Source organism: Tachysurus fulvidraco, chromosome 9 (assembly GCF_022655615.1).
Source record: "Tachysurus fulvidraco isolate hzauxx_2018 chromosome 9, HZAU_PFXX_2.0, whole genome shotgun sequence".
Taxonomy (NCBI): domain Eukaryota; kingdom Metazoa; phylum Chordata; class Actinopteri; order Siluriformes; family Bagridae; genus Tachysurus; species Tachysurus fulvidraco.
Window position 1 is genome coordinate 2,268,060 of NC_062526.1, and position 14,084 is coordinate 2,282,143.

General features: G+C 36.5%; 1 protein-coding gene across 2 annotated transcripts; it reads left to right on the forward strand.

The window, feature by feature from the left end:
* Positions 1–374: 374 nt before the first annotated feature.
* tbx1 (T-box transcription factor 1) lies at positions 375–12,767 on the forward strand. Of its 2 annotated transcripts, none has more exons than XM_027179341.2 (8): positions 375–938; positions 2,555–3,011; positions 6,155–6,256; positions 7,097–7,268; positions 7,997–8,152; positions 10,030–10,097; positions 10,432–10,532; positions 11,706–12,767. In XM_027179341.2, the coding sequence occupies exons 1-8, from the start codon at positions 797–799 to the stop codon at positions 12,080–12,082; spliced, it is 1,575 nt and encodes a 524-aa protein (XP_027035142.1). In that variant the 5' UTR covers positions 375–796; the 3' UTR covers positions 12,083–12,767. The 2 variants fall into 2 exon arrangements, with proteins under 2 accessions (XP_027035142.1, XP_027035143.1); XM_027179342.2 differs by having other exon boundaries at positions 376–938; positions 2,606–3,011.
* The last annotated feature ends 1,317 nt before the right edge of the window (positions 12,768–14,084 follow it).

Here is a 14,084-nt window from a genome sequence, read left to right on the forward strand (position 1 = left end):
TCATTAAGAAATGGCTTCATGTTCACATGCACGGAACTAAAAATGTATCATGCTGACAGACAATATGACAGGTTTGTCATCTCTAGCATTACCTTTGTGCTTTAAATTATTCACGGCAGTGATCAATACACCCTTTGCGTTCCATCTGAAAGGTGCGTTAATTAATAATTAATAATTAATCATTAATAATTTACTGTACAACTGTAACTGATTGACATGCTGCAGTTCAAATAAAACATCCCGAGGAAAAAGCATGCACTGTTTTTTTAACTTTCTTTGGTAGGCGTGGAGCTTTCAGTCTGACACACACACACACACACACACACACACACACACACACACACACACACACACACACACACACACACACACACACACACACACACACACACAGACAGACTGCAGTAGTTTCTCCTGCAGGCACACATCGAGCCAGGACTCTTTCACGGTGGGGGTAAGTTCGCCTTTAAAAAATCAGAAAAAAAGGCTCCTTTTTTCCTCCGTCGGGATGAGCAATGTTGTTTTCATATACGACAGGAGACATGTCGGGACACAGTCTTTTAATCGGGGCGTTTAAAACAAGTCGGGCTGACAAGCAGACCATGTGTGGCTGAACTGGAAATGGCTTGGCTTTGAAAAAAAAAAAAAAAAAAAAAAAACACCGCAAAAGGAACAGCGAAACTTTCTTTCTTCAGCTGATCTCCGTGTTCTCTGGATTTGAAAGGGGGAAAACTGGGAATAGCGGGAGTTTGGAAAACTTTGGTCTTATCCTGTAGACCTGTAGGATTTGTCTCCTATGGACGAAGACAGTCCTCTTTCTCCAAGAGCAAACGCTTTCAGTATCGACTCTCTGATTTCAGCAGAAGGAAACGCGACTTTTGCCAAACACGGATCCTTTACTACCATGCACTACAGCACAGTGACCAGAGAAATGGAAGGTAAGAGAGAGAGAGAGAGAGAGAGAGAGAGAGAGAGAGAGAGAGAGAGAGAGAGAGAGAGAAATAATCATTTTGTTGCGTTGCGATTTTTTTTTATCAGAGCGAGGGTTCGCATAGACGCTCGTGCCCGTCGTTCAGACATTTCCACATTCCCTGCTGCACATTACAGGCATGCACATGCAAATAAAGCACTGACGCGCGTGTCTTCAGAGGAATAAAATAGATATCTAAAATTGTATCAGTAATAACCACGTTGGAAGAAAATCCTAACGTGTGTGAAAAGGTAGCATGCAAAAGGAAAAGAAAGTAAATATTGACAAAATTACACACGCAAAAGCTGCAGATTAGGTTGCACGACAAGTAACTCAAAAATAACTAATATTAGCATGCAAAAATAGTATAAAAAAATCCAATTCCAGACTTATATTCATGTATTATTATTATTATTATTATTATTATTATTATTATTATTATTATTATTATTATTATTATTATTATTATACACAAACAAGGTATTATTATACCTTGGGATTACCCTTAATATATTGAAGAAAAAAATATAGAAATGAACAATGCAGCAATAAGATCACTAATTCCAGATATTATGTGGGAAAAATACCTAAAATATTGGGAAATAAAATAAAGGCAAGTAAGCACGTGAGATTTTGTACCCTTTGAAAAGTATATTAGCCGATTTGTTTACAAGCTTACTGTCTAAATGAAACCTGTCCCTCACGTCAATTTAACCTGCCAGACTCTATCAGGAGCAGAAAGAATATAAAATGCATTAAAAAAAAAAAAAAAAACTTGGTCAATCTTTGACAGTCAGGAAAAAAGTAAAGGAGAGGAGAGTATACCTGCAGTGCCTTATCTAAATAGAAACAAGCACGGGGGTATGCATGCGTGCGCGTTCGAGCGTTTGTGTGTGTGTGTGTGTGTGTGTGTGTGTGTGTGTGTGTGTGTGTGTGTGTGTGTGTGTGTGTGTGTGTGTGTGTGTGTGTGTGTGTGTGTGAAGGGGAGGCCCTTTGGGGAGAAGATAAGAGAGAAGTAAGTCTGGATTTCGCATTAGCATACAGGCAGCAGAAGAAGGAGAGGCAGATTGTAGGAGTTGCAGACAGAAAAACATAACAACAGCACGAGCTCTTAACTCGTGTTCACCGACACGACGCATTTTTACGACAAACTGGATGACTTTATATTATTAAGGCATCATATTTTCACCCCGGTCTTAACATTTCATACTGCGAAGCGATTAATTAGGAGAGATTTGTTTTGAGTTTTACCTTTTTCCGCTTTCGGGAAATATATAATCACACATGCGCGAATTTGATTATTTTTCTTAAAACATTTCTGCTGTTTTATTTTATTTTACTTTGTTTTATTTTCTTTCCTATTAGCGCAATTGCTATTTGGATTTTCTGACTATTCCTGACAACCAATGCCAAAAACACTGAGAATATTCTTCCTAACCTGGACTGTGTAAAATATCCGAGTGTGCGATTTTCTTTTCTGCGTTTGTTTTCGAACTCCTACAGGACAGTGCTAAAATAACTATATATATATTTTTTTGTTTTTAATTTTTTGTTGGTTTCTGCGTGTTTTGGGGATGATTTCAGCCATCTCGAGCCCGTGGCTGACGCAGCTCTCCCATTTTTGCGATGTTGCAGCCTTCACCACGAGCAGCCTGAATAGCCTGAACGCGCCGGGCAGCTACCATCCTCATCCTCCCCATCCTCATTCCCACCATCCTCATCCTCACCACCTCTCTCCGTCACCCGGGGATCCTTACAGCAGCCAGCATGAAGGTCACTTCGATTCGTGCCCTTCTGCCACACAGGCCGCTTGTTACCCGCCGTACTCCGGCTCCGAGGCAGGGCAGGGCGACCCGGCCGCCACGAGCTGCTCCTCTTCCTCCTCGTCTTCGTCTTCCTCCTCTTCGTCGTCGACGCCGAATAAATCTCTGGTGAAGAAGAACCCCAAAGTGGCCAACATCAGCGTGCAGTTGGAGATGAAGGCGCTCTGGGACGAGTTTAATCAGCTCGGAACCGAAATGATCGTCACGAAGGCCGGGAGGTGAGTGACTCACAGTTTCCCTTTTATTTGGATTTACGCTGAAACTATTCCCAAAAATCCGCGAGTGTTATTAAGTCTTCCGGGTTTGACTGGGTAGCCTGTTGAGAACGTGCCGGCAGGTTAACATTTGCGTCATGTAAGCAGCGTTGAATTAACACGTCTAAAGTGCTGAAACTGTCGAATTAACACATGCGGCATTGTCATGTTTTGAAATAATGCCGGAAATATGGAACTGAATTCGCGCCTGTTATGTTAAATTAACACTTATACCGCAGATAGAGAGCAGAATTAGAGTCATATAACACCGAGGCAATAGGCAAAGCCTCAAAATAACTGAATTAATACCCAATATGCATAGTGTTAAATAAACTTGTACTGAAGCAGTGCTTAACACGTAATACTAGCACACTGGCGTATTTATTAGCTCAATACTTGTACAGTAAAAGTATTGAATAACTAAATATTAGTCCAATGGTACAATAAATTATATATCAATAGCAGTCCAGAGGAACACTGAAGTATGTATTAACTTAAGTCCCAACACTAATACAGTGAAACTTTTGCGTATTTATTCTAGTATTTATTTATTACATTTTAGTCGAACACTTTTAGACCGAGTATTTATTAACTTACTTGTATAGTAAGAACTTTACCTATTAATACGTGTACAGGGGTGCAGTAAAATATTTATTAACCCTTAAGCGACATAAACCCTACAGTGCATAACCAACCAGTGAACTGTTTGTACAGCTACAGTTGGTGCGCATTAATTATTAACACTTTCTATTGTATGATGTTAAGGTAGGTGTTTATGAAAATCACCAGTAAATAGACTACCAACTATTTTTACAGTATGTACTGCAGAATACTAAACACTCTAATCTGAAGTTTTGGATATTTAACTCTATTTTGTGTGTGTGTGTGTGTGTGTGTGTGTGTGTGTGTGTGTGTGTGTGTGTGTGTGTGTGTGTGTGGCCTGCGATAAGACGGGATATAATATTATAATTATAATTATAACTTTTAATAAAGACAAATCATAATTAATAAAATTTTACATGATGCTAAGTGCTAACTCGCGAAAAAAATTCCAAGTTCAGTATAATAAATTTTTTAATTCATATTTTTTAATTCATATTTTAATATTATTGTAATACTAGCCAATAATTTAAATAATGTCTCTTGTTTATTTTGATGTAGTAGATTCGAAATATTCGAATCTACTTCGAATCTCAGGAGAAAATGATAAAATGAAACATATTTTTTAGTGAATTTAAGTAATTTAAGAAATTTAAGAAATTGTATTTCATGTATTGTATTTCATACAGTATAATCAGTGGATAATAATAATAATAATAATAATAATAATAATAATAATAAGAAGAAGAAGAAGAAGAAGAAGAAGAAAACGAATTCATTTGAGACAAATAGCTTATGATTTCTAGTAATTCCTTCTTGTATATTAATTAAGTTAATTGTATAATTACTTGAAATCTTTAAAAAGACAAAATCATTCTATAAGCGACAGTGAATTTTGACAGTGAGCTGTTTTCATCAATTCACTCAAAAAGAAAGAGAGCCATTAAAGGAAAAGATAGTTTGCTTAAATAAATTAATTAATAACTAAATAAATCTTTGCCTCAGTCATCTTATCTTTACTAATTTTTTTCAATAATAGAGAACGGATATGGTTTAAATGCATTAAAAGTGTCAACATAAAAGTATTTAAGGTTTATATAAATTTTACATTAAGGTATTTAACTATATATTGTGGAACTATTTATGTTTGTCATGGGAAAGGAGAGGAAAAATATATAAATACATCACATCATTATCAATTTTCCATCATCATTATCCTAATACTGAAAAATGAATTCTTACATGATCATTTTAATGATACTTTACGATAGTTTTGGCTTTACAGTATGTGGGATTATTCACTATTTATAAAAACGATTACAACGACGATGATGATGATGATGATGATGATGATGATGATGAAGAAGAAGAAGAAGAAGAAGAAGAAGAAGAAGACGAAAATGATGATACAAACTAATCTCATTAAACACGTGAAGCATATTGTGATCTATTGATATTCTTCGGGACCTGCAAGGCATCACATGCTGTCTTGATTATCTTTATTGATCAGAAGGGGACAATAATATTTAAAATATAATAAAGATGATAAAACGAGCCTCCGTGCAGTAATAAATATTTCACGCTGAAAGACCCGTGCTCATTGAAACAGCTTGTCATCTACTTAAATATTTATGGATGGATTTAAATCGAACTTGTTTCTATTTGCACGTGCAAAAATCATCTTCTCTCTGATTCTGGTTACACGATTATTGTCTGCTACATTTATTGGATCTGCACTGTAACTCCTTATGTTCCATGTGGGATATGCCAAGAAACACTGATGAGGGGGAAAGGGAGAGAGAGAGAGAGGTTTTATTAGCGTTGCAGTGGGTTTTTTTTTTGTTTTTTTTTTTTTTGCATGCTTGTCCAGTGTGTAGGGTAATCTGTCACTCCCAAAACTTTTCCAAAATCAGATCGTCGAGAGAGCACTTTCAGAGCTACTTTAGCCTCACCTGAGCACAACTGCACCTTGAATACACTCTGATGTTAATGGAGCGACGAGCTGGAGGATCACTTTCACTCCCAAACAGCAGGGGAAGAAAATCCACACTGATTTATTTACTTATATGCGAAAATGTGTGGCTAGAGGGAAGAAGACGGTGGGAGAGTGAAATACACAAAAGAGGAAAGAAACAGAGCGACATAAAATACCAAATAGATACAAAACAAGATGTAACAAAATGTAAAAAAAGATTTCAATTCGCCTCAAAGCAGAAAATAATAGTCAGGTAATGTTTTATTCTGCAATGAAAAAATTCCAGCGTGAAATTAAATACTACAAATTATAATATATATATTATTTATTTATTTTATCTTTCTGCCAAATAATACTCTTTATATTTTACAGAGTTGAAGAAAAAAGTGCATCTTAAAAATTGATAATAAACGCAATATCTCAATTTAGAATATCTCAATTAAAAAAAATTCTTAATTAATTAAAATTCTTCATTATTGTTCATTTAAAAAACGATCCTAATAAAGTGTTCTTTACTTTTCCTCCCTTCCAGACGAATGTTTCCTACATTTCAAGTGAAAATATTTGGGATGGACCCAATGGCTGACTACATGCTTTTAATGGATTTCCTACCAGTCGATGATAAACGGTACCGGTAAGTTATCCAATAACCAGCGCATTGTATTTAATACAGAAATATATAAGGTAAGAGTGTGTAAAGTCCGTTTTAAATTTTGCAGTCAAGCAACAATATGAGTTACACACCGGAGTTAGATTATTGATGGAGCTGGAAACAACAACAAAATATCCAAAAATGCAACCCGTATATTAGATAATAAAATAAATCAATGGTGCAACATTTATTAAACTGCAGTTCGTGAAGCATATTGATATGGACGATTTAAAAAGTCCACATACTGTAAGCAGCTTGACTACATCGCATCCAATTTGTCGGATCGTCACTGACTGAATACAGAACACAGCAAAGCATTAAACTGTTGGTTAGAAGCTAGTGGGTGGAAAACATATATATTTTTCATAAATACGTTGTGCAGCCTTTTCACAAAATATTGCACCAATTCATAAAAGATATATTCTGAAGCACTAATACCGCTATAATACCGGTTATTACTGTACTATTTTTTTAGAGTCCAGATCTTAGCTATGTGACTTAAATGTAGTCTAATATGTCATGCGAGTGTGCACAGATGTTTCCCCGAATTACAAATAGTCTGTAAATATTTATCAGGCGATTCGGATAAGCGGTAGAAAATGAATGAATGAATATATATTAAAATTAAATATTATATTGTTAAAAGTAATTATGTCTATTGTGTAATCTGTGTCTTTAAATACAGGAAAAAAAAGGAATGTATAAAGACATGGTCGCTGCGATGCACATGACTTGCTCATAACTTGCTCTTTGTCTCTTGTCTCTGTCTGTCTGTCTGTCTGTCTGTCTCTCTGTCTGTCTCTCTGTCTGTCTGTCCCACAGCTACGCGTTTCACAGCTCCTCGTGGCTGGTGGCCGGTAAAGCTGACCCCGCGACCCCGGGCAGAGTTCACTATCACCCCGATTCTCCAGCTAAAGGAGCTCAGTGGATGAAACAAATAGTTTCTTTCGACAAACTTAAACTCACTAACAATCTACTAGATGACAACGGACATGTAAGTAGCTTTGTTTAGATAAACTAAATATATAGTAAATACCTTGTCATAAGCATATAGGCTATTGGAAACGCTTAAGCGTTCATATTATTTATATTATGTTTTAAAAGCTAATTTGAGTCACTTGTATTTTAATACGAGACCATTTTAATCTATTACCTGGTCGAGAAAGACTGTGTCTGTTCATGGATCTACATATATTTACAATACAGATATATTTACTTATATATTATAACTGAAATAAAAAATAGAAATAAATATTAATAATTTATATTGAAAAAACACGTGAATACGGTCACTGTGTCAGTGTGAATAAGCACTAAGGCGTTTGCGACTGATCCATAGGTGCCCACGAGACTTTAGCTGCTGGATTGGCTCATTAGCATAATGCATATTTAATTCATTCTAATTTCCAGCTCCATAGCCATTCGCTGTTTCTTCTTCATTATTATTATTATTATTATTATTATTATTATTATTATTATTATTATTATTATTATTATTATTATTATTAATAGTAGTAGTAATAGTAAGCCAAATGTTCTTGTACGGTTAGTAAAGAATAATTGTTATTTAATTTACATAATTATTCTTTAATTTACTTAATTATTATTTAACGCATTTCTATTTATTTCTGTTTTTTTTTAAGATTATCGAAATTTAATCGAATATAACCCAACACCCACCCATCATTTTTTTATTTTTTTATTTTTTGTCCATTCTTGCAGATCATCCTGAACTCCATGCACAGATATCAGCCCAGGTTTCATGTCGTCTACGTGGACCCGCGTAAGGACAGTGAGAAATACGCAGAAGAAAACTATAAGACGTTTGTTTTCGAGGAGACGCGATTCACAGCAGTCACAGCCTACCAGAACCACAGGGTAGGAACACACTGATTTATCACCATTTCCTTCTAGACGCTCCATGTTACAAGCAGGGCTCTTGTGTCGACGGCAAGTAAAGTGCGATGCTCGTTTATTTGTTTTGCGCAAAAACAACCACAGTTCAATCCACATCCCGGGGCTTAAGGCAGCTTTTAGGCCTCCAAAAAGAAACCATTTCTGTGGCGAAGACTGTTTCTAAAATAGACTTACTGTTAAATTAATATTGCAGAAGTCAACACATAGGATTATATAGGAGTAGTACATGAAATGAGGGAGATTTTGCTATAAAATAAAAATGCTTGTTTGGGGATAAGCATGAGCAAAAAAAAATAGACGAGTTATTTAGAATTTAATCTAATTTCAGTTAGTTTACATTTAATTACTCTTCCAGCATTTGGCAGACTCCATTATATCCGGAGCGACTTACATTATCTTATTTTATACAACTGAGCAATTGAGGTTTAAGGGCCTTGCTCAGGGGCCCAACAGTGCCAGCTTGGTGGACCTGGGATTCCAACTTATGACCTTCTGATCAGTAGCCCAACACATTAACCACTAGGTTACTACATAGTTTGGGGCATCAATATATTTGACATTATTGTGCAGACATTATTGTACACCTATTTATATATACACATTTATATCGATAATGTATGTTGTGATTTAAACCATTGACAATCTGTTTGTTTAAAATATTTCTAAAAACATGTGGGATGTGGTAGCTCAGTGGTTAAGGTGTTCAACTACTGATCGGAAGGTCATTTGGTTCGAATCCCAGGTCCACCAAGTTGCCACTGCAGGGCCCCTGAGGAAGGCCCTTAACCCTCAATTGCTCAGGTGTATAAACTGAAATAAAAATATAGAAGTACCTCTGGAAAAGAGTGTCTGCTAAATGCTGTAAATGTAATATATGTAAATGTAAAAAAAAACAAGTAGAAGAAAACACTTTGATTAGCTGCTAACGCTTAGTAAGAAGGTTAGTAAAAAAAATTGTAATATTTTGCGCAGATGTATAGTGTATGTGATGAATGAGGGGTTTTTCCTCTCACCACTGTCATATCAGTGATGTTAGAGCGCAGCTGGTGTGATTGCTGCTCCTTTCTACTCTCTCTCTCTCTCTCTCTCTCTTTCTCTCTCTCTTTTCCTTTCTGTGGCTTTTTTCCTCCTCCTTTTCCTGCTCTGTCTTCTATCAGTTTGACCTCGCGCGCTTTTCACGTGCTGCTCTGGAATGTCTCGCACGCACCTCTAGAGTTGACCAAATGAAATATTTAAAATATATATATATACATATTTTTATATATATATATATATACATATATATATTTTAGTGGAAAAAACAAACAAACTGCAAGACATAGAGAATGATGTTTATTTGTGGAAACGTTCCGAAAAGAAGAAAACACTTAAATTGATATTTAGTCTAGAGAAAGAACTGAGCACTAGTTAGCATTTTGTTACAGAAAGAAAATCCAGTAAAAAGTAAACAGCAGGATTTTTTTGTGACGGCAGAAGATGTAGACTGTAATATAACATCATTGAGGATAATCACTAAACAGTAAAGACTTTTGAAACATTAGAAGGATCGCTAGCTCCATCGACACGCAATTTCGTGCTAAATCTCAGCATCCAAAATCAAAGGTTGTTTGAACAAAACAAAATAAAACCTTTATTTATTCCATTTCTTTCACCACTTGTTTCTCAGAAAACTATTAGCTCTTTTAATCAATTGAGGATAAATGTAAGAGTTTTCTTGCCATTATTAAAACCACAACAAAATACTGAGCCTGATTTTGCTACTACTAATAATAATAATTAATAATAAACAATAAGAATAATGTGGTGTCTAATCTCAATGTCTATGTTTTATTTGGCAGATAACACAGCTAAAAATTGCCAGCAACCCATTTGCGAAGGGATTTAGAGACTGTGATCCTGAAGACTGGTAAGTCCTGATAATATCTTGTCAATAACCGAATGATTTGTAAATATCTTAAAGAGATTAAATTATGTTAACCTCTGCATTTATATACTTACATAGCTATTTATATTTTGTACAAGATACAACAAATATACAGGATGATTTCCTTTTAAAAGGATAACACACGACGCTCGGAAACACATGACTTTTAATAAACAGCACTGTAAAGAATGTTGTGATATTAACATTTTGTGAAGGATTTGAATGTGTAATATATAAGTAGTTGTATGACTAAGGTTATAAACAACAACAAAAAAATAACAACAACCTATAATTATTTACTTGTGTTTATGTTCAGGCCCAGAAATCACAGGCCAGGCTCACTGCCAATAATCAGTGCTTTCGCTCGGACAAGGAACCCGATGTCTTCTCCCCCGCAGCAGAACGGTACTGAGAAAGGTAGCTATGAACCACCTAAACCTTTTTAAATGAATTTAAAGTTGCCGTTTTTTAAAAACAAACAAACAAACAAAAAAAAAAATACAGGATTGAGATAAAATAATTGATCAGTACAGATTTCATGACTAAACAGATTTCTGTGCTACAGTGTTATGTCCAAATTTCGCTATTTATTGCGACAATCTGCTAGAACTTCGGTTGAGTATTCGGTTGCTATCTGAATACAAACACATGTCCTTTAAATGCATCCTGCAGCAATAATCTATACCAGCACCCCTGAAAAGCCATTACTGTGATTTGGCATCAGAGTAAACCAGCATCAGACATAGTGGTGACATTTTATTTCTGAAAAATACATTCCACAGGGCCAAACACTTAATATTTTCAGTTGGCAGATTGCAGACCACAATACACCGAAGTTTGAACAGCTGCATGCCCAGAGGACATACGCCGCACAGACCAAAAACATCCTCCCTGCCATTTTTCCCCCCTCACATACTCCAGCTCTGTGGAACAGCGATTTCCTGAGCGCATTAGCCTGTTTGGCAGATGAGACCTATAACTTACCTTTGCCTCACAGAACACTTCATTTCCCAACAGCAAAGCAAATTATACTAAAACATTTCCATTGGACTGATGGCTGAAGCGCTCGAAGCCACTGTGAGTCTCCTGAGAGATGCAATGTTAATGTTAATGTCACTGATAATAATCTGCTGACACAATGGGTTGAAAAACTGAACAATTATAAAGACCCTGAGTTCTAAAAATTATAAAGACTAATAACGCTGATCGTATGGACGTGCAACGAAACAATATTTAACATTACATTACATTGTTATTCCATCATAGGAATTCTGTTCTGTAAAACTCTACATTCCTTTTCAGTGTCCTAATGGATCCCTTTATCATAAGAGGTATATACAGTAGTTTATATTAAAAGGTATAAAAGGATAGCAACAATGAAAGACGGCCCACCAGTTTAGTGCCCCTTTTCTCTGAGAGAAAAAAAATGCATCGATTTAAAAATTGATTCAGAATCGTGTATTTTTGTATTATTCGTTACATTATTCGTATGATTTGTATCGTTTTTTGTATTATTTTTTTGTATGATATGTTAAAAGACATTTTATGTAACGATAACATTTTAACACACTGTTCTGACTCTTTCCACAGAGGATAGGAGAGATTACGACCGTGACCCCAATGGCACACCCATCCATGGCGACCCAGCCCACCAGCTGATGTCCCGTGTGCTCAGCCCTGCCCTGCCGGTGCCGGGAGGCCTACATGCCGTCCCTCTGACCTCCGGACCCCGGAGTCCGCCTCATGAACTGCGTATCGACGGACACCAGGCTGCAGACACGCTGCACCATCACCCCTACAAATACCCCAGCACCTATGAACACTACCTAGGGGCAAAAACCAGGGCGACTCCATACCCTTTACCCAGCATCCGAGGCCACACTTACCCCCCTCACATGAACCCAGCCACGGCTAACATGTACTCAACTGGCAGCGCACCGCCGAATTATGACTACGGGCCAAGATAATAACTCACAAAGACAAAACCAAAGACACTCTGAGACACACAGTCACTCTCTCTCTCTCTCTCTCTCTCTCACTCACACACACTCTCTCTCTGTCATACACACCAACAGTTCTCCATGCCCAAAGCTTGGGTTGAGTTTTGGAAAGAGCATGCCGTTTGAGGTGGATGAACGGCCATATTTATTAAACGGAGAAATGTATTCACGGAAAAAGCAGACAGGCCTGGTGGAATGGAGTTCAGCTCCTGTTTTGCCCTGGGGGACTTTTACACTATGAGAGCTTTAAAAGGGCGCTAGAGGATCCGAAGACTACAGTATAGACACCAGCACAATAAGAAGTAATGCATTATTGCAGACTGGACTTGATATTTTGTGTTGGATGCACTTTTTTTTTGCTTTTAAAAAAAGCCATAAGTTATATATTCTTGAGCCCATCAAGCTTCTAGGTAGGAAAGTCGTTTGCATGTTGCTCTGATCTGAAGGTGTTGACATGCCTCGGGATATTTTACGTTGTTATTTTTTTTTTGTTGTCGTTCCTGATCGAGTTACTATCCATTGAAACACTAGGCCATCTTAAGCAATTCAGAGAAGCTTGTACCATGGCACTGACTTACTGCAGTTCAAAATAAATGTGGACAGAATGACCTAGCTGAACCTGTAAAATAAGCATTAAATGTTTTACTTTCAACATCATTTTCCATTACCTTTTTCAGTCCTTGTCAGATTTCCCCAAGGGTTTTATCTAATTACAGCCCAGGGGGCAAAAAAGGCTCCTTTTGCTCTACTTATGTGTGTCTAAACATGATGAATACATGTTTGATTTGGAAAGAAAGCGCTGAAACATTAACATGTTCATGATTTCATTTTCATTACACTGCAGACTGCAGAATGCATGAAAATTATAGCCGGTTCGTTCAACAAAAACAAAAAGTTCACCTCACACATAGGGAGAGAGAGGAGGAAGGTGGGAGGGAGAGAGACAGGACCGCAAAGTTATTCCGGATGGCAAATCTGGAGTCATCTGGCAAACAGTGGCTCGACAGTTTAACACAATTCATACTTGCAAAGGCATCAAAGAGAAACGTCAGTCCACCTGCGCCGTGCAGGCCGCCACACGCGTGTTTACATTTTTCAAACACAGATTCAACACCGGTTCCTTGGGCAACACAAGTATTTGCACACCATCGATTGGATAAATTGAAGAACTTTTGATCTATTATCGAGAATCTATCTATTTATTTATTTATTTATTTATTTATTTATTTATTTATTTATTTATTTATTTATTTATTTATTCATTTATTTTTACTTAAAACAACAACAGCAGCACCAAAAAAAAAAAACATTAGAGGTTTCATGGTTCGGTTTTTATTTTATACAAAAAAGTTTGGTTGTACATCTGAATTCCTTCAGGTCTTTGGACAGATTCTATAAAACGATACGAAGCAGTTTTAAAGACCTATGGAATGTTTGCTTTAATATAATAAAAGTAAAATGAAATAGAGGAGAGACATGATGAAGATGACGCTGATTATAATAAACTGTGACAGGTTTATATAGAAATCTAGGACAATTCATTGCAATACAATTTTAAATACAGACTTAAACTCTATTTAAACTAGGCAGTAATAAAAAGTCCATTTTAAAGCAGTACAGCCTTACAACTCTAAACTGGTGTTCACTAGACATTACAACATCCTCATTTAACTCTATTTTTGCATCCCATATTTCCCCCCCATTTTTTCCACAAAGCGACTGTCGGAGAGGAAAACAAGCCATGACCTCTGACACCTAACTACTTTCTGCGGTGTCAAAGGTTAAACAATGTTTCCAGCAATTTGGGCAACAACTAATTGCTCATATACATTTTTTTGTTTGAGGTAATGATTCCGTAGGAAGGAAAAGAAGAAAAAAAAACATCCAGGTTGTGTAAGATGTATAGAGAGAGAGAGAGAGAGAGAGAGAGAGAGAGAGAGAGACAGACCGAGAGACAGACTGAGGGACA